Source organism: Dreissena polymorpha, chromosome 3 (assembly GCF_020536995.1).
Source record: "Dreissena polymorpha isolate Duluth1 chromosome 3, UMN_Dpol_1.0, whole genome shotgun sequence".
Taxonomy (NCBI): domain Eukaryota; kingdom Metazoa; phylum Mollusca; class Bivalvia; order Myida; family Dreissenidae; genus Dreissena; species Dreissena polymorpha.
This window is the reverse complement of record NC_068357.1, coordinates 35,155,555-35,177,167: the sequence shown is the minus strand read 5'-3', so window position 1 is coordinate 35,177,167 and position 21,613 is coordinate 35,155,555. Positions and strand designations below refer to the sequence as shown.

General features: G+C 35.5%; 2 protein-coding genes across 3 annotated transcripts in view; both read right to left on the bottom strand.

The window, feature by feature from the left end:
• Nucleotides 1-21,613, bottom strand: part of LOC127873659 (heparan sulfate glucosamine 3-O-sulfotransferase 1-like) — a 202,649-nt gene that overhangs the window by 27,200 nt on the left and 153,836 nt on the right. The window lies entirely within an intron of this gene.
• The window catches only part of LOC127873661 (heparan sulfate glucosamine 3-O-sulfotransferase 5-like), a 167,409-nt gene continuing 147,563 nt past the window's right edge, over nt 1,768-21,613 (bottom strand). For both annotated transcript variants that reach the window (XM_052417571.1, XM_052417572.1), the window contains one exon: nt 1,768-6,625. In XM_052417571.1, coding sequence (XP_052273531.1) covers nt 5,514-6,563 — 1,050 coding nt within the window. In that variant the 5' untranslated portion in view covers nt 6,564-6,625 and the 3' untranslated portion in view covers nt 1,768-5,513. The remainder of the gene's footprint in view (nt 6,626-21,613) is intronic.

Here is a 21,613-nt window from a genome sequence, read left to right as displayed (position 1 = left end):
ACAAGAGAGCCATGATGGCCCTGGTTGCTACAAGAGAGCCATGATGGCCCTGGTTGCTACAAGAGAGCCATGATGGCCCTGGTTGCTACAAGAGAGCCATGATGGCCCTGGTTGCTCACAGGAGTAGTATTTAAGTTCAGCAGTTTTGTTAACGTTGTTTTGTGAAAAGAAAGGGTTTGTTGTCTCGGCAAATATATAAATACATGTATCATAAGTATTTTTTTGTGTATGTGTTTATGTATTTTGAAATAGACATTTGTAACCTGATTGTGACAAAGATATATTTTACACTAGAGTGTTAACAACCTTTTTACTATAGCCATACAAGGAAAATGCCCCCACCCCCCAGGCGGCCATGTTTTCAAAAAGTGGAACCATTTTCAAACTCAGCCCAGATATAATTAGAACAAATGTTCTGATCAAGTTTCATGAAGATTGGACTAAAAATTTGACTTCTAGAGTGTAAACACGGTTTTACAATAGCCATATAAGGAAACATGCCCTGACCCTGGTGGCCATGTTAGTCAACAGACCAAAACTATTTTTTGAACTCATCCAAAATATCATTAGAACAAATTTACTGACTAAATTTCATGAAGATTGGTCAATAAATATGACTTAAAGTGTAAACAAGGTTTTACTATAGCCATATTAGGAAAACTGCCCCACCCCCTGGATCAATGTTTTTCAACAAACTGGAACCATTTTCCAACTCTTCAATATGTCAATGGGACACATGTTCTCACCATGGTTCAATAAGCTAGGACTAAAAATGGGACCTCTAGAATGTTTACAAGGTAAATATTGACGAAGCACTATGGACAACACACAACACAAGACGGACAAAAGGCGATCACAAAAACTCATCATGAGCGCATTGTGTTCAGGTGAGCTACAAATAATTCTTGTTAGTTATTTAAATGTCCACAAATCTCCATACAAACCTAATAACTATATATAATACATAGATAAAAACAATTAACATTTATAATACTGTTTTATAAGCGAAAACATATTTTTGTAAACAAAATATGACGTAACAAATGTACATTTAACAGTCTCATCTGGAAAAGATATTCTGCCATTTTATGTTTTATGATTCCCATAATTATCCAAACATATACATAGAAAATACCTGTACATATACACATGAACAAAATCATGTACAACTCATGCATGTATACTATCATCATATATAATTAAGACATTCTACAACACATTAAGGTTGTTTCTATAAGTATGGCAATCGTTTTGATGCAGAAATAAATCTAAAGAACTTAAAACTTGTGCAAAGCATGAGTTTCGCTCTGTGAAAACAGGGCTTAATGCATGCACTTAAAGTTGTGTACCTGATTAGATTGTGCAGTTTACACAGGCCAATTAGGGGCAACACTTTTCCCTTTCATTTTTTTTTGTTCAAAGAAAATATCTTTTTTGGCAAAAATCAAGTTTAGGCCAAAACACTTACCCATGATTAGCCAGTGAAACTACACAGGCTAATCTGAGACAACACCTTATCAGATGGGGTAATCACGTGATGAACAAGATGGCGATGTCAATGCCGAGGCAGGTGTTTTTTGCCATTTTATAGCCTTTGTGACTTGTATAATTTTGTTTAATTCCGCTCACTTTCCAGCCATATTAGCAAGAAAGTTACTAGCTTTTATTTCATAGTAATATTTGCTCTATATCTCGACTTTACTCGCTGCAAAATTTCTTATCGAAATGACCTAATTCAGGCTCCACTAAGAAAATTTGCGGGGAGTAAAGTCGAGATATAAAGCAAATTTTAATACGAAATTAACGCTAATTACCTTTTTACTGATATGGCTGGAAAGTGAGCATCATTTAAACAAAAGCTGTCAGAGAACAGCGGGCTCGACTATTTGAGTGCTTGACAGTATACCATAAAAACCCAGTCATAAGTCTATCCGCTCATAAGTCGGGGGGTAAAAAATGATACGAAAATCGGAGATTTTGAATATGTCCAAGTCATAAGTCGAGTCAGAAATTGTCCGTCCACGAATTTCATAAACAGACGCCATTTTAAATGTACTGGAAGTTTTTATTCTATACATAGACCATGACGTCATTATAGCCCTGTGCGACGTAGACATAGCGGACACGTGTATTATGTACTTTGTGCAATATAATCAATACGATATATATTTAGGAAATCGAAAATAATAGATAAAAATAAAGACAAGCTAATCATTATGAACCACATAAAAACAAAATCAACAACATAGGAAACCAAGACGTATATACATGTACATCGTAATTTACACAACAACGACATACGAAACACAAAACTTGCGTTCAGCAGCAGTATTATAATTTGATTGCTCTGCAAATTCTATCACGCGTATTTTAAACGCATTGTCATTCGCATGGCGTTTGCATTTTCCAGGCATTTTCACAAATCAAATGTGCGAGTCAAATTAATAAATTATTATTATAAAGTTTCACTAAATTGTCCACGCTATTATTAATCCACAAACTTATAATCCGATGACACACTGTGATCACTGTAATCAAATCTTTGCACTTTTTATCTATCAAAAAATTGATTACTTCCTCGGTAAAACACGTTTTTATTACAATGATTGACATAACCAATAGACCACTAACACCACCTTTGTTCTACATAACAGTTTAAAAGGCAGAGCTATTCACGTGCTCAAACATAATTGGACGATTACCAGTGAATAACAAACTCGCGATTGGTTAAACATGTTAAACAAATTAAAGGAATCTTATTTTATCGGCGAGAAGGGTGATGCTTTATGGCTTCTTGACAGGAAGCGGCTTTCCTTTTATGACGTCAATCTGTCAATTCACACAGGTTGCCAATTATCGCTCGACTTTAAAAATGACCTGATCTTTTCTTTACGCGTTCAGTTATAAAAAACACCTGCTTACATGAAAACTTTGGATTAAATTATGAAAATAAAAACAATGGAAATGTTGCAAACTGTGGTTATATTAATTGATAAGTATCTTTTCATTTCATGTGTCGTAAATCAACGAGTTTTTTGATACAACAACAACAACAATTGCCGCGGGGATCAATCTTCGTCGAATTTCATTAATTTTTTTCATGGTCGACCTCATAAGTCGATACTGTAATTTTAATCAAATTTTGGAGGTAAAAAATCTCGACTTATGACTGGGTTTTTACGGTAATGTAAGCCATCATGGAGAGGGGGGTATAATGTGGGTGTGTGGTCATTTAATAGACGATCTTTAAAAAAAAAAGAAAGAATAAAAGAAAACAAAATTATTATTTTTTGTATTTTTTGGGGTGGGTGGGGGGATTCTGGGATGGGGCATGGGGGATAGTTTGGTTGGAGTCCATTGTGGTATTCAGGTAAGTGTTGTTTTGTCAAAGTATGAATCAAATCTGATGTTAAATAAAGAAGTTATGGCAATTTAAGCAAAATTTATTAATTTTACATTGAGAGTCAAGGTCATTCAAAGGTCAAAGTCAAATTCAACTTGCAAGGTACAGTAACATCATGATAGTTAGAAAGTATTAGAAGTTTGAAAGCAATAGCCTTGATACTTTAGAAGTGGATCTTAACACAAATTTAACAAAATATTCAAAATTACAAAGACAAAAAAGGGCCATACTTCCTACAAAATGCTTGATACAGTTGTCTGCTCTTGTTTATAGGTTGCCGTCATGTTGGTAAAGAGGTATGCAAAATATAAAAGCAATATGTCAAGGGACATTGAAAATATTTGAGGTGGTACGCAAACTTTAACATAGAGTTATCAATAATATGCATATTCTAAGTGGAAAAAGGGCCAAAATTCTTACAAAATGCTTGATACAGTTGTCTGCTCTTGTTTATAGGTTGGGGTCATGTTGGTAAAGAAGTATGCAAAATATGAAAGCAATATGTCAAGGGACATAGGAAATATTTGGGGTAGGAAGCAAACTTTAACATTTGCACGCTCACGCTTATGCTAAGGCTCACGCTAACGCCTGGGTGAGTAGGATAGCTCCACTATATATATTTCATATATAATAGTCGAGCTAAAAATAAACAAAAGTAATAAAGGGTATAACACGGCAAATAATAACTGTCTTGCCATTGATTTTTACATGTTGACTATCACGTGATTATCTCCCCTGCTTATGCACATGCAATTAGCAAACGTTGTCCCAGAGCAAGGCCACAATATTTAATAGCATTAACAGATGCTATCCCAAAAGGTTGTGTGCTAGCGTAATTAACATCTTGAAAGAAAATGTAAAATTAAGATTGTTTGTAATGTTATCCTAACATAAGGTCCTATTAAACATGCATAAAAAACCTTGCCATGTTTCAATACTCTTGAAAATTTTCAATAAACAAACTCAAATGACATTATTATATTTATATTGGGGTAATATATATATTTTTTTTTATATTACACTTTTAACTGTTTGTGCCGGGAGTATGTCTTGGGGAAATGTAAAAAACATACACAAAGTTTTCAAAATGGTACAGCAATATGCATGGCATTTCAAATGATATATTTTATACTTAGAATCTTACGGCACATGTACAGAAAAACTAAATATGCTGCATCTATCAAACTACATAAAGACTTATTAATTTACATGGCTGTTTTGTTTCAAAATAAACTATTGTGCAATTATCATAGAACATTTTAGAGAGATCATTATTAAGAACAAATAATATGACGAAATGATAATATCTGAATAGCAATACAATAAATATGAGAATTGCTCAGGGAAAACAAGCTAAAAGAATTTGTTTTTTAAGTGTGGTCCCATATAAGCCTGTGCAGTCCAAACAGGCCAGGCTAGTTTTTAACTCGCCAATGTATCATTTGACCAAATGTTCTGACACAGTTTCAAGACAATTGGAAACTGAATTTTCCAAAGCAACTGATGACAAAGCATGATGGACGAAAAGAGACAGACAAATGATGTTCACAATAGCTCACCATGATTAAAACCATGAGCATGGTGAGCTCAACATGAACCCGTTGTACTCAGGTGAGCTAAACATGAGCATGTTGTACTCAGGTGAGCTGAACATGAACCTGTTGTACTCAGGTGAGCTAAACATGAGCCTTTTGTGCTCAGGTGAGCTCAACATGAGCCTTTTGTGCTCAGGTGAGCTCAACATGAGCCTTTTGTGCTCAGGTGAGCTCAACATGAGCCTTTTGTGCTCAGGTGAGCTAAACATGAGCCTTTTGTGCTCAGGTGAGCTCAATATGAGCCTGTTGTGCTCAGGTAAGCTCAACATTAGCAGGTTGTGCTTAGGTGGGCTGAAAACTAATAAAAATAATCTCAGATTGTCATAAATGTTTGATAATCAGATTGCATTCAGATAATCAGATACTAATAATAATACAGGCATCACAAATGAAATCATTCTCACTTTACATCTTATATTTCATAATTCATGAACATGGCAGCATCTTTTTAATCAGACAATATATAATGAAATGGGCATCTTTTATTAAAAGATATGGAGTCATGAGCTTTGTTATTAATCCCAATCAAACTTCTGACCAATCATTTGAAACAGTTTTTTATTATACGGACGATAAAAGTTGTTCATTTTCTTCACGATAATAGGGTCTATTGCTGGATGCTTTCGCCCTTTTTTAGCACCAAGACAATGTTGTTGTTTATCATCAGATTGCATACAGAAAAATCCACGGGTCTCATTAAAATACACGTTGCTTTCCGTGACTAAATTTTGTAAACCCAAGAACGTCTCGACTTTTCGAATTTCTTCAAGTGGATTATCAATGAGATTATCCCCATTCACAACATGAATTTGATCTCGTTCAAAGAAATGTAGCCACTTGGTCATATGATAATAATACATGCTAATCCGCACTGCCTTATAGCCTGTGTTCACACGCCCAGTCCGCTCACTAATCACAAGGTCTTCGAAGCGATCTATTGATTTATTTCGCTCCAGTTTGTTTTGATATACCTGAGTGTAATCTGAAATTACCCGTGTGGTTGGATTTCGAAAAATGACTATGAGTTTAGCAGAACTGTTAAATTTACGAATCCGCTCCGCAGCACTCTCTGAAATGAAATACCTCGGTGTTTTTTCTATGGTTATATCCGATGGAAATGAAAATGGCATGTATTTCCTGTACCAGTCATAACCTTTTTCGTAATTTTCGTCGTTATTAAAGAAATGCATCTCCATGTCCGCAATACGGATTTGAGGGTGAAGGTCAAGAAACTCTAGTAACGCCCTGGTCCCGCATTTCCGCACTCCAATGATTATGCACTGTGGAAGTCTCTGCTCCATCCCTTCACTCCGCAACCGCTCGATTTTCGCCTCTTGATCCTCCAGAAGCTTTCTCAATCCATACCCTTCTGAGAGATCCATGTTGTCAAGAAGCATGCTCGAGTTAAGCACCTTGCGAACTTGATTGTTGAACACCAAGGTTACACAAAAAAAGACAGCTAATGAACTGATGACTACCCAAGCTTGCCGTTTCCGCGGAAACCCCATCTTAAATATCACCCTCTGCCATTGCTGAACGGTGAAGCTTGTAAATTCCATCAGCATTCAATGAAGTTCACAATATAAGCCATCTTCCTAGTTTCTTCCCACACCTTTTTCTGTTCACACTGAAAATAAACAAAAGCATTTTCCATTCTAAGTATGTCATTAGTTAGTAATACTCACTAAACAGCAGATTTAGGTTTTGAAATAGAAAAGTTAAAAGAGGGTCATGATGGCCCTACAGCGCTCACCTGAGTTAAAGGTAATCCAAATGTCGAAACTTGACCTAGTTTTCTTGTTTTCAGATTGATTCAGATTAAAATTTAATCTAGAAATTGTCAACATTAACATTATGACCCAGTTTCATCAAGATCAAGTCAAAAATGTGGCTCTAGAATGACAAGATGTTTTTCTTCATTTAACCTGGTGTTCTTATTTGGGGACACATATGACCCAGATTTGAACATGGCCTTATAATTGTGAAGATAAACATTCAAACAAAGTTTCATCATGATTGAGTCATAAATTTGGCTTATAGAGTGGTAACAAAGTTTTTGTTAGATTTGACATTGTTTTTGGAGGAAAGAGACCCGGATTCAAACTCAGCCTTGATATTTTCAAGATTAACATTCTGAGCAAGATTCATCAAGATTTGATATAAAATGTGGCCTCTTATCGAATTAAAATATAACAAAACACAGAGCACAATGACAGACGTCAGACACAGGATGGCCACCATAGCTTTATTCTCAGGTGAGCTAAAAATGCCAATATATTCATCAAAATTATATATAAACATATTGAAATCAGATCAGGTCCAAATTTCAAGGTTCAGGAAACAAATTCAAACCTGAACATAATCACGTTACACCAATATCAGCCCAGACTGCACGGGCTAATCTGGGACGACAAGTGACCCAAATGCATTAAGCCCCATTTTCCCAGAACAAGACTCAATTAACCCTTTGCATGCTGGGAAATTTGTTGTCTGCTAAAATGTCTTCTGCTGAATTTCTAAAATTAGCATTTTCTTCGATTTTTTTCAAAGAATACTATCAGAATAGCAAACAGTTTGGATCCTGATGAGACGCCACGTTTTGTGGCGTCTCATCTGGATCCAAACTGTTTGCAAAGGCCTTCAAAATTCGGTTCCAGCACTGAATGAGTTAAAAATTAGAAATAGTGTTTGTCAATGTCCAACTGGGGGGGATACATTACAAGAGGCCAGAGTAGAGACAGCAAAGAAAAGCATGCAGACTTAATAGACTGGTTGCCCACTTGAACTCCTGTCTTTAGAGCCATGAGAGCACTTCAGTTTGACACCAATGAAACTTCAAACTGACACTAATCATCTGTCACTTTTACCAGCATCAAATTAAATCAGGTAAATGTCCTTGAGATTGAGTGTGACAATAAGTATTGGAAAACGGGTCAACAAGATCGTTATAATGGAATAAGGAAAAATGCCTACATATAGTGTTGTGCATCATCAACTTTTCAATAATTAATGTTGATTATTTTTTAACAATTATACAATATCAATTATGATTCATCTTGTTATCTGTGTGCAATTACTGTGGGTGTTAATAATAACTGGTAATTAAAAATAAATTTTTAAAATATGAATTCAGTCTGTTAGTGATTGCCATGATTGTCAATTTCATTCACTATGACACTGGAACTAAATATTAAATCATGCATTGGTAGAGATCTGAGAATCCATAAGAAAGCACACATTTTGGGAAAAATTACATGAAATACATATGTCCTTTTTTACCACTGAATACAAGTGGAGAAAATGAAAGTCACTACGTGTATCTACAACCAAATGAACTGTCGGTTTTTGTACCACTTTTCAAGTGACATTTGGTGTCAGGTTATTTCAGAAATAAAATATCCCATGTTTTACCAGAACATCCCAACCTCACATCTAATCCTTTGGAGCTAACACACCAGTAATGTGACAATTAAAATGAGAAAATACAACTTGCACAAGGAAAAAGTAACAAGATTAATTTCGGCACTATGACTGTAAAAATAAAATGTCTGTATAACCAAATATTTTAACATATTTGGTTTGTGTACATAAATATGGCTTAGCATCAATGAATATTGCCTTGGCCTCAATTTTGGCAAATTTGCACATGTACAAATCTCATAGGTCTTGAGAATGAAAAACATGACATTAACCCTTAACAAGGGTTTGGATGTTTACATTTGTATCAAGTAATGTTAAAATCAATCAATGTAATTCTGTCAAAGTTTAGGGAGAGACAGGAAGTGTCCAGCTGTTGTATGGCCACATTTGACTTTTGAACTATGAGTGTGAAAATGACCTGTGTGGTTACATGAAACAAGCTGTCTTCTGATAAAGAGCATTTGGGCCGTACTCTGTGAAAAGGGGGTTTAATGCATGTGCCTAAAGTGTCGTCCCAGATTGGCCTGTGCAGTTTGCACAGGCTAATCAGGGACGACACTTTCCTCCTTAAAGTGATATTTGCTAAGAAGAGACTTTCTTGAAACAAAATATATCATAAAAGCGGAAATTCTCGTCCCAGATTAGCCTGTGCGGACTGAACAGTCTAATCTGGAACGGCACTTTACGCACATGCATAATTACTCTTTCAGTGTTGGAACCGAATTTTGAAGGCCTTTGCAAACAGTTTGTATCCAGATGAGACGCCACACAACGTGGAGTCTCATCAGGATCCAAACTGTTTGCTATTCTGATAGTATTCTTTGAAAAAAAATGAAGAAAATGCTAATTAAAAAAATTCAGCAGACAACATTTTAGCAGATGAAAAATTTCCCAGCATGCAAAGGGTTAAACTCCTTTTTCATTGAGCACTGGAAGTTATTTAAAACTGCATAATACATGATGCAGGGACAGTATGGACAAGCTGTTTTACAGCCTATTTAAACTTTGACCTCTTAGTGTGAGCTTGACCTTTGTGGTAGGGAGACAGATGTTACACACAACACATGTTATGATGGTTACATTTGCACCACATTATTGAAAAATCCAGCAAATTTATGGATGAAACAGGAAGGGGGAGGGGGCACCACAAGTTATTTAACAAAATCTTACCTTAATGTACATCTATTAATCATTAAACATTGTTTTTCCTTATCCTGACATTCCATGACAAATTGCACAAGTAATTCCACCCCAAATGGAATGTCATGCATAAATCATTTATCAGGTCATAAAAACTGTCTCCAAAAAGTAACAAATTAGCACTGGTAATAAAGCAATGGTTACGATTTGTGCAATGTCATAGGCAAATCCACGGTAATCCAATATGGCAATATATGTAAACATTTGCAAAAACTTTGAAATACCTCTAAGATATTAAATCACTAGTATATCTCTCTGTCTCTCAAGTAAGCATTTCTTCCCTCTTCAATACACAAAGAACAACCTATACACAGAAAAGCACGGCTCCTCTTTATCAACACAAAATTAATACAAATCGCAAATGCATATTGATGAAATTCAACACTGTTAATTACCAAATCAAAAAGGCCATAAAAGCCTGTGGTTTAAGTGCACCCTGCTTTGTTAATTGCCATGTCAAATGAAGCACTTTGTTTATTAATACGCATTCTAAAAATTCTTGTATCCACTTGAATTAACCCTTTGAGCGCTGGAACCGGATTTTGAAGGCCTTTGCAAACAGTTTGGATCCAGATGAGACGCCACAGAACGTGGCGTCTCATCTGGATCCAAACTGTTTGCTATTCTGATAGTATTCTTTGCAAAAAATCAAAGAAAATGCTAATTTTAGAAATTCAGCAGACGACATTTTAGCAGATGACAAATTTCCCAGCATGCAAAGGGTTAATACTGCATGTTCAGAATCCATTAAAGATGATATTTTTTATTTTCAAAAACTTATTTATAAAGATGAAAATTAAACATGTTTGTTAATTGCATGTCAAATAAGGCATTGTCTTAATACTAATTGTATCAATATTCTGATACCACTTCAGTGCAATTCTGCCTGTCCAGGAGTCACTTAAAAACAAATGCCTATTTTGAATCCTGTACAGCATGTCAACAGTCTTAATCAACACAAATAAAATCACTTCAATTTAATTCTCATAATCTGTATTCACAAATTTGTAACAAAGTCCGCAAAAATATAGAAAAAAAAAGTGTATTCAGTATCCTTTGAACACAGTACCCTATCCACTCAAGCTGCCTTATTATTTAATAGCATAAAAATTTACCTGTCAATTATGCATACAAGAAGCATGCAGAATCACAAGTACCCTAGACAAAATGATTTCAATCTTGACTTTATTGTACTATGTTCACCTAGCACTATCATAGCATACTGTGGACATACCTCTAATATGAGATGTAGCATTAAACGGCATCCCCTATCTGCCCCAGGTAAACAAATACTTTAACTTACTAATAAAACCAGGAGTTTACCAAACGTTCTCTTTAAACCACTTAAATGAATGTCCCAGTGCTATTGCATACATTTGTTACAATGTCCCATTGCTATTGCAAACACTTGTTACAATGTCCCATTGCTATTGCATACACTTGTTACATGTCCTATTGCTATTGCATACACTTGTTACATGTCCCATAGCTATTGCATACACTTGTTACATGTCCCATTGCTATTGCATACACTTGTTACATGTCCCATTGCTATTGCATACACTTGTTACAATGTCCCATTGCTATTGCATACACCTTTTACAATATCCCATTGCTATTGCATACACTTGTTACATGTCCCATTGCTATTGCATACATTTGTTACAATTTTGGCCTTGCTCTGGACTGGAAAATCTTTAACCCTTTGAATGCTGGGAAATTTGTCTTCTGCTAAAATGTTGTCTGCTGAATTTCTAAAATTAGCATTTTCTTCGATTTTTTTCAAAGAATACAATCAGAATAGCAAACAGTTTGGATCCTGATGAGACGCCACGTTCTGTGGCGTCTCATCTGGGTCCAAACTGTTTGCAAAGGCCTTCAAAATTCGGTTCCCGCACTGAAAGGGTTAATCCATGTGTGTTCAACCTTTCCCACATAAGAAGCAAAGTAAAAATGGCTTTTGCAACCAGCATAAAACCAGAACAGCCTGCGAGTCACTCGAAGTCTGTTCAGGTTTTATGCTGTTTGCTGATCATCAGTATCTAAAAACTGAACCTGAGTAACTCGCAGTATGTTCAGGTTTTATGCTGTTTGCTGCTCATCAGTATCTACGGGTCGGAAATGAAGCCTTTACAGTGTGAATCTTGTTACAAAGGTATTTGATAAAATTTAATTTTCTAAGGCACTACAAAGATGTGAAAGTATATATCTTAGTGGTATCTTAGTGGTAAAGGGTTAAGAATCATTCCAGATTAGCCTTTAGAGTCTACATAAGCTTATCGACAGACAACACTCTTATTATGAAACTTTTCTTTGACAAGAAGTCTCGTCTGTAGGAAAATCCAGTAAAAGCAGAAAGTTTCGTCCTGATAAGCCTGTGCTAGCTGCACAGGCTAATCTGGGACTATACTTAAAGCATGTGCATTAAGCCCTGTTTCCCTGAGCCTTGCTCATTTATCAAAGTCTCTTCTTAGCAAATATCCAGTTAAGGCAGAAAGTGTCGTCCCTGATTAGCCTGTGCAGACTGCACAGGCTTATCTGGAACTACACTTTACGCACATACATAGCCCAGTTCTCCCACAGCAAGGCTGATATATGTTTGTCACTCTTTGTATTGTGAATAATATCCTTTACTTGTCTTTCAACGATTCATTGCATCAATATACAATATTCATGCATCCTATTATGCAAGAAGCAGTCCGCAATGGTAGAATGCCCATAACTTTATATCAGTGTCAAATGGAATGGCACTCAACCAAAGTTTATCATGCATAATTCGCGAATTTTACATCAGAAATAATAGGAATCTTGTTTTGCAAATTGAACCCTTTCCCACACAGAAGCAAAGTGAAAATGGGTATGTGCATACAGTATAAAAGCACAACAGCCTGCAAGTAACTCGCAGTCTGTTAAGGTTTTATGCTGTTTGCTGCTCATCAGTATCTAAGGATTGGAAATGAAGCTTTTTAAACTTGAATTTAGTAAGAAAGGCCTTTAATGAAATTTAACTCTCTAAGGGACTATATATGAGCCTAAATACGTATCTAAGTGGTGAAGGGTAAACCAAATCTAAGTGGTGAAGGGTAAACCAAATCTAAGTGGTGAAGGGTAAACCAAATCTAAGTGGTGAAGGGTAAACCAAATCTAAGTGGTGAAGGGTAAACCAAATCTAAGTGGTGAAGGGTTAACCAAATCTAAGTGGTGAAGGGTAATCGTATCTAAGTGGTGAAGGGTAATCGTATCTAAGTGGTGAAGGGTAAACCAAATCTAAGTGGTGAAGGGTAAACCAAATCTAAGTGGTGAAGGGTAATCGTATCTAAGTGGTGAAGGGTAATCGTATCTAAGTGGTGAAGGGTAAACCAAATCTAAGTGGTGAAGGGTAAACCAAATCGCCCTTGCAAAATTCAAAGTTGAGTGATTAAGGATCGAGCATTAAATTATTAGTTTCCATTGAAATGATGCAAGAACTTGTTGTTTTTGTCATGTAATATATCTTGTTTCAAAGTAAATCACAGTTCCTGTCAAGAATTTTAATGGGTAACGCCTGTTTTTTGTACAGGGTTTGTTGCTCCCACTGTCATTTTCATTATCATCTCACAAAACACCAGCTACAACTGCTTGTTCCAATTATTCGCTCAGTTTTTAATACAATGTCAAAGAATCAATGTTTTCAAAGGAATGTCACAGTTGTGTAATCACACCATGCATAATTCAAATACTTCAAACATAGCATGCAAAAGCATCATTATGATGCCTTCACAACTGCAAAACAAAACCCACCACTTATGTATCCTCTTACACACCCATGAAACAATTATACATTCGTACTTAGTACTTTGACACAGATACATTCTACATAGTTCTTTGCCACAGATACCAATGTACAAAAATTTCCTTGTTTGTGCGTGTTTTTGTTTTGCAGTGTCATCATTTCACATCATCAAACAGTGTTCTTGTCAACATATGAGTTGCATCATGCAAAAATGGGTCTTATGGCACAGGTGGCGTAGCTCCAGACCAGTCCGCAATTCACGCAGTATGGTCAAGAACTACCCTGTCAGACAAGGCCTAATGGTCTCATTAGCGGACAGTAAAACCAACAAGAGCACCACATAACGGGTGCCAATGCTCGGCTGCGGGTGCAATTTGAATAAATTAAAACTTGTCAGATTTTTTTTTTTTTTTTTTTAGAGTTCACAGTGACCTTGACCTTTGACCTAGTGACCCAAAATGGGTTTGATGAGTAGAACTCATCAAGGTGCATCTACATATAAAGTTTCAAAGTTTTAGGTTGAAGCACTTTGATTTTAAGGTTTTAGCACGGCGGACGCTGGACGGCATACACCGGACGACGAGCTGGCTATGACAATACCTCCGGTTTTCTCAGAAAACAGTCCAGCTAAAATAATGGAAGACAGCTTTACATTTAAATTCAAACAAGCAAATTAGTTGAATTAATATTCCCACTGATTTCAAAATTTTGTGACAGACGGACGGATGGACAAAGTGCTGAGTGACGGACGGATAGTGCTTATTATATATCCCTCCGCCTTTGGTAGGGGGTTGATAAGAATTCTAAAGTATGAAATGGAAAGGAGTGTAGACTGATGATGCTTTAACTCTTTACCACTTAGATACATATTTTACCCTTAACCACTAAAGAGATATATTTAACCCTTTACCACATAGATAGTATTTAACCCTTAACCACTTAGATGGTATTTAACCCTTTACCACATAGATAGTATTTAACCCTTTACCACTTAGACAGTATTAAACCCTTTACCACTAAAATACTTATTTTCATGCATTTGTAGTCCCTTACAAGGTTACCTTAACATACTGTGAGTTACTAGGTTACCTGAACATACTGTGAGTTGCTAGGTTACCTGAACATACTGTGAGTTGCTAGGTTACCTGAACATACTGTGAGTTACTCGCAGGCTGTTCTGGTTTTATGCTGTTTGCACATAGCCATGTTCACTTTGCCTCTGAGTGGGAAAGGGTTAAACACATGATGTAAGATAATCTGCACACATAATATCACCATTACAAGTATGAAATCTGTGAAAAAAAGGTTTATTTCAGTCTTATAATGTTATTCTCTTTACACTGTGGCCAAAGACCTCAAGATTAAAAGTCAAGATTTCATGAATATTTCATGCTAATAATTCTTTTATCCCACTTTTACAGCGAATTCCGTTGATTAAATTTCTGTTATAAACCACGGCATGTGCTACGTTGTTAGGCTACGTTGTAAACAAATGTAGTTCCTTGTATATAACAACTAAATGTTATATTGATGTTATAAAACTTTTAGATTTGCAATTCAATATGAATAAAATTGTAATTAATAACGCACGACTCTTTGTCACAGAATGCTATTCTGATTTTGAAAAATTGATCATTTTTGCGGTTATTTTTGGAACGCAGAGTAATACACTGACCTTGGTAACTATTAAGGTGCACCTGCCTGAAACTACTGACAAACTTCATTGTTTTCAACCTTCGTCAAACCAAAGCAAGCCTTATATATTCAGCCAATGTCAAACCTTTTTATCTTTTATCAATTTTAAACCTTGTATCTTCAACCAATGTCAAGTCTTATATATTCTACCAATTTAAGTCTTATATCTTCAACCAATGTCAAACCTTGTATCTTTAACTTATGTCAAGCCTTATATCTTCAACCAATGTAAAGCCTTATATCTTCAACCAATGTCAAGTCTTATATCTTCAACCAATATCAAGTCTTATATCTTCAACCAATATCAAGTCTTATATCTTCAACCAATATCAAATCTTATATCTTCAACCAATATCAAGTCTTATATCTTCAACCAATGTCAAATCTTATATCTTCAACCAACTTCCAGTCTTATATCTTCAACCAATGTCAAGCCTTATATCTTCAACCAATGTCAAGTCTTATATCTTCAACCAATATCAAGTCTTATATCTTCAACAAATATCAAGTCTTATATCTTCAACCAATATCAAGTCTTATATCTTCAACCAATATCAAATCTTATATCTTCAACCAATATCAAGTCTTATATCTTCAACCAATGTCAAGTCTTATATCTTCAACCAACGTCAAGTCTTATATCTTCAACCAATGTCAAGCCTTATATCTTCAACCAATGTCAAGTCTTATATCTTCAACCAATGTCAAGTCTTATATATATTCAACCAACATCAAGTCTTATATCTTCAACCAACGTCAAGTCTTATATCTTCAACCAATGTCAAGTCTTATATATATTCAACCAACATCAAGTCTTATATCTTCAACCAACATCAAGTCTTATATCTTCAACCAATGTCAAGTCTTATATATATTCAACCAACATCAAGTCTTATATCTTCAACCAATATCAAGTCTGTATATCTTCAACCAATATCAAGTCTAATATCTTCAACCAATGTCAAGCCTTATATCTTCAACCAATATCAAGCCTTATATCTTCAACAAATATCAAGTCTTATATCTTCAACCAATGTCAAGTCTTATATCTTCAACAAATATCAAGTCTTATATCTCAAACCAATATCAAGTCTTATATCTTCAACCAATGTCAAGTCTTATATCTTCAACAAATATCAAGTCTTATATCTCAAACCAATATCAAGTTTTATATCTTCAACCAATGTCAAGTCTTACATCTTCAACCAATGTTAAGCCTTAGATTTTCTACATATATTAAGCCTTACATCTTCAACCAATTTCCAGCCTTATATCTTAAACCTATGTCAAACCTTCAAGTATATTATCTTCAACCAGTGCCTTACCTTGCATCTTCCACTAATGTCAAGCCGTATACTTTCTACTAATGATAAGCCTTATATCTTCATCCAATATCAAACCTTATATCTTCAATCAATGTCAAACTTTATATCTTCAACCAATGTCAAACCTTACATCTTCAACCAATGTCAAACCTTACATCTTCAATCAATGTCCAACCTTATATCTCCAACCAATTTCAAACATTATAATCTTCAATGTCAAATCTTATATCTTCAACAAATGTCAAAATGGATAGGGTGATCATGGAACTGCTTACAGACATTGTTGTCTTTAATATTAAAGTTATGATAATTGTGCATGGTATTTTTCTACAATTGAAGACTTGCTGTGGAGAATGTACAAAAGGCCCCAGCATGGATGACTGGCAAGGACATGTGCAAAACACTTAACCCATGGATTGCAATCAAGAGTGTGCCAGGTAAAGTTTTGCTGTTGCTTCAAAACAGCGCACAAGAAAAATTCACATTTTTTAAAATAGTTTTATAACATTCTCAATACTACTTGGGAGTTGCAACAAACATATGAGTTGTGTTTTAAGAAAACTGGGTTTAATGCATGTGCAGTGTCGTCCCAGATTAGCCTGTGCAGTTCGCACAGGCAACTGTAATTACTCTTTGTTTTCGGACGCTTAAAAATAATTAATTTTTTTCGTGTCCGAAAACTTAGATACGAAAAATATTAACAAAATACAGGTGTCCGAAAACTTAGAGTCGAAAATTGAAGTGTCTGAAAATAGCGTCCATTGTATCAACAACTACAGGTAATAGCACATGCTTGTAAAATACCATGCCTTATAGTATAAATTACATTTATATATGTTTGCACTGCATTTTAAATAATTTTAAATGCTTAATTTATTTAAAAGAAAAATACTACAAGGGTGTACTTTGACCAACAAGTTAAAAGATGAGCATGTGATGTACCGATACTCGCTAGTATGAACCTGAACGCTTTGCTACCTCTTACCTGAAATTATATGGAACAAAGATATATAAACATACTGCTTCCTTAATATCGCATCAATTGAATTGCTATCGGACGTAACCATTGTTTTATACCTGTTTACAAGGTTATTTTACCCAATAAATCATATGTAATGGTCCGTTGCCCTCAGCATGAACCTGCAAGGTTTTATGATGTTAATCTGGTTGTAACACCCCATGTTCGAAGTGTGATTAGATATGGAAAACAGGACCGAAATTTGGTAAAATAGCGCTGTAAAATATACTGTCCGAAAACTTAGAGACATTAATTATGGACGAAAACTAGTGTGTCCGAAAATTTAGAGTCACGAAAAGTAATTATTTTGGCTAAAAAAAGGGGTGTCCGCAAACTTAGAGTGTCCGAAAACATAGAGTAATTATGGTAATCAGGGATGACACTTTCCACCTTAACTGGATTTTTGTGTAGGAGACTTCCTTTAAACTAAAAATACTATAAAAGCGGGAAGTGTCGTCTCTGATTAACCTGTGAGGACTGCACAGGCTAATCTGGGATGACACTTTACGCACATGCATTAAGCCCCGTTTTCTCAGAACCCATCTCATATAGATAGAACAACACCCTATTAAGGTTTACACATTACAACATCACAGAGGCTGGCTGAAATTTGCCACTGTACATAGGGCTTAACATAATTCAAAGCTTAAAGTATTTTCCTATGAATAAGATCTGTGTTGAAATATTTCTAAATATTTAGCAATGTTTTTTAAACAAGGGCTGTTTGTAAAACATGCATGCCCCCCATATGGGCTGTCAGTTGTAGTTGCAGCCATTGTGTGAATACGTTTTTTGTCACTGTGACCTTGACCTTTGACCTAATGTAAGTTATCATCCGGAAACCATTGTACTATTTCGAGTCACTGTGACCTTGACCTTTGACCAAGTGACCTGAAAATCAATAGGGGTCATCTGCCAGTCATGATCAATGTACCTATGAAGTATCATGATCCTAGGCGTAAGCATTCTTGAGTTATCATCCGGAAACCATTTTACTATTTCGAGTCACTGTGACCTTGACCTTTCACCTTGTGACCTAACAAGAGCTGTCAGAGGACATTGTTCATATTCAAAAATTTATTAGACGATCTTTCAAAAATAAACAAAAGGAAAAAAAGAAAAAAAAATGGGGGGGGGGGGTGGGGGGGGTGGGGGGGGTAGGAGGGGTAGGGGGGGGTGAGAGGGGGGTATAATGTGGGGTCTGGTAATTTATTAGATGTTTAAAAAAAACAAGGGCTGTTTGTAAAACATGCATGCCCCCCATATGGGCTGTCCGTTGTAGTGGCAGCCATTGTGTGAATACGTTTTTTGCCACTGTGACCTTGACCTTTGACCTAGTGACCTGAAAATCAATAGGGGTCATCTGCTAGTCATGATCAATGTACCTATGAAGTGTCATGATCCTAGGCAAAAGCGTTCTTAAGTTATCATCCGGAAACAATTTTACTATTTTGGGTCACCGTGACCTTGTCCTTTGACCTAGTGACCTCAAAATCAATAGGGGTTATCTGCGAGTCATGATCAATCTACCAATGAAGTTTCATGATCCTAGGCATATGTGTTCTTGAGTTATCATCCGGAAACCATTTTACTATTTCGGGTCACCGTGACCTTGACCTTTGACCTAGTGACCTGAAAATCAATAGGGGTCATCTGCGAGTCATGATCTATCTGCCTATGAAGTTTCATGATCCTAGGCGTATGCGTTCTTGAGTTTTCATCCGGAAATCATTTTTACTATTTCGGGTCACCGTGACCTTGACCTTTGACCTAGTGACCGCAAAATCAATAGGAGTCATCTGCGAGTCATGATCAATGTACCTATGAAGTTTCATGATCCTAGGCCCAAGCGTTCTTGAGTTATCATCCGGAAACCACCTGGTGGACGGACCGACAGACCGACCGACCGCCATGTGCAAAGCAATATACCCCCTCTTCTTCGAAGGGGGGCATAATTATCAAAAGGTCATACAATTAGTAAGCACTGGTACATTCCATTCAGTTTAAGTGATGAATTTCATGCCAGTGCATATTTTAACATTAATTATCAGACACAATACAGAGCACAATATTTTCAAGAAGGGCAAGTCATGCAAGATCTTAACTTAATCTTTCAAGTGCATTATCATAATGTTTCAAATCTTTATAAAAAATTATCACACCTGATTCAGTAGATAAAACACCACCAGGATTTGACACGGCAATAAACAAGTCATGCCCATGCATTTTATATTAAAAATTACAAGAAAACATGTATTTGTATACTGTTTAACAGGCTGATGGCTTTTATGATAAAATATATTGAAATTTTCAGTGACTGTGTCATTAAGAAAGCATAGATGACATAGTAAGTATGCCCAATATATTCAGAATAAACCAAATTTAATGTCAGAGTTTAAAAAATAAATAAGACTTGATCTGTCCAAAATATTGGAATGTAGGAATCATTTGACAGCCTGCTTAAAAACAATTGTTTGAACAACAATATCAACGATCAAATGTTGATGAAAAATAAATTTGACAATAAATCTATAGATGTGTGCAGTTACCATTGTAAAGGTCGTCATTGAGACGCACTTGTTCATTTAATATGGACAGCAACATTTGAGATAGATTTGTTTGGTTTCCAGCAGCACTTGAGAAGAAGAATTGAAAAAACGATAAACACAAGTATTGGTTATAACCTTTTGCGTTGAAATGTTAAATCCAAATAAAAAATTATAATGAAATGTTTCAAACAAGTGACTTGTGATACTGCTGATACTTGCTGTGTCTTATGATGATTTATGATTCCTTCAATGGACAGTTTAAATTATAGACCAATCAGAAACATAGAGAATAAAAGGTTAGTGTTGATTATAGATCAGGTTTATCATGCAAGGCTTAGAAAACAAAAAGCACGAGCCTTGGCGAGTGCTTTTTCGTTTTCGTGCCCAGCATGATAAACCTGATCTATAATCAACACTAATCTATTATTCTATTTATCCCACTTTTTATTTTGTAAACCTTTTTGTCTAAACAAAATTTGTTCGACTGGATGATTTCGCTGGATTTTTTACGTCATTTCGTCGAAATATTGACGTCATTTCCTGCTGTTGATTATAGATGATATTTAATCAACGGGGCTTTAATCAACCAAATTCTCTGTAAAAGTGGGATAAAATGTGCTTTGAGAGTTTAAAACATAGACTAATCTGAAGCAATGTTCTTTGACAGTTAGGTAAACTGCCAATCAGGAACAAGACATACCACTTTCTTGACCTGAGAATCTAAAGGTTACAAGTAGGTCACAAAGTCCAATTTTTCTAACAAGAAAAGTAATACAAGTCAACAACCACAATTACCAGAACCTGAAAACAACAAACTACTAAACACTCATGAACAGTTTATGAATTGGAACAAAAAGTTAATGAAACATTTAGAGTTGATGGCCAGTGCTCCTGAACATTGTAAGAGTTCATAAACTGCTCATAAACCAATGCCAGCTGCCAATTCACTGTTCATGAACTTTAAAAAAGATCCATGAAAAGTTCATGAAGCATTTCCACAGGCATATAAATACACACATGATGGTAAGTTCTTCAAAAGTAAAGGAAAACTTGGGTACAGACACCACTGGTTTAATTTGTGGCATTTAAATAGTGCAGTCTGTCATATAAATATTCTCATCTCATTATACTATAAGAATAAAACTACTCAAAAGATAAATGATAAATAACACGATTACCAAATACTGGTAAATTGAGCATTTTGATCTAAATTCCTAAATTGCACTATGCATTATCTCAATAAACATAATTATATCATTTAAATGTTATAACAACTACAATAGGATTTCAACACAGTGCAAAACAAGTCTAAACTTAAAAGGTATGCATTGTTTGCAACATTTCAGTGATACTCAATATAAACGTTACCAACTTTGAAATAATTGTTTTGTCTATTGCTGTGCAAATGAGCAGGCTATTGTAAAATGGGGTTAAATGAACACGTGAATAGTGTCCTCCCAGATTAGCCTGTGCACATGTGAATAGTGTCCTCCCAGATAAGCCTGTGCACATGTGAATAGTGTCCTCTCAGATTAGCCTGTGAACATGTGAATAGTGTCCTCCCAGATAAGCCTGTGAACATGTGAATAGTGTCCTCCCAGATAAGCCTGTGAACATGTGAATAGTGTCCTCCCAG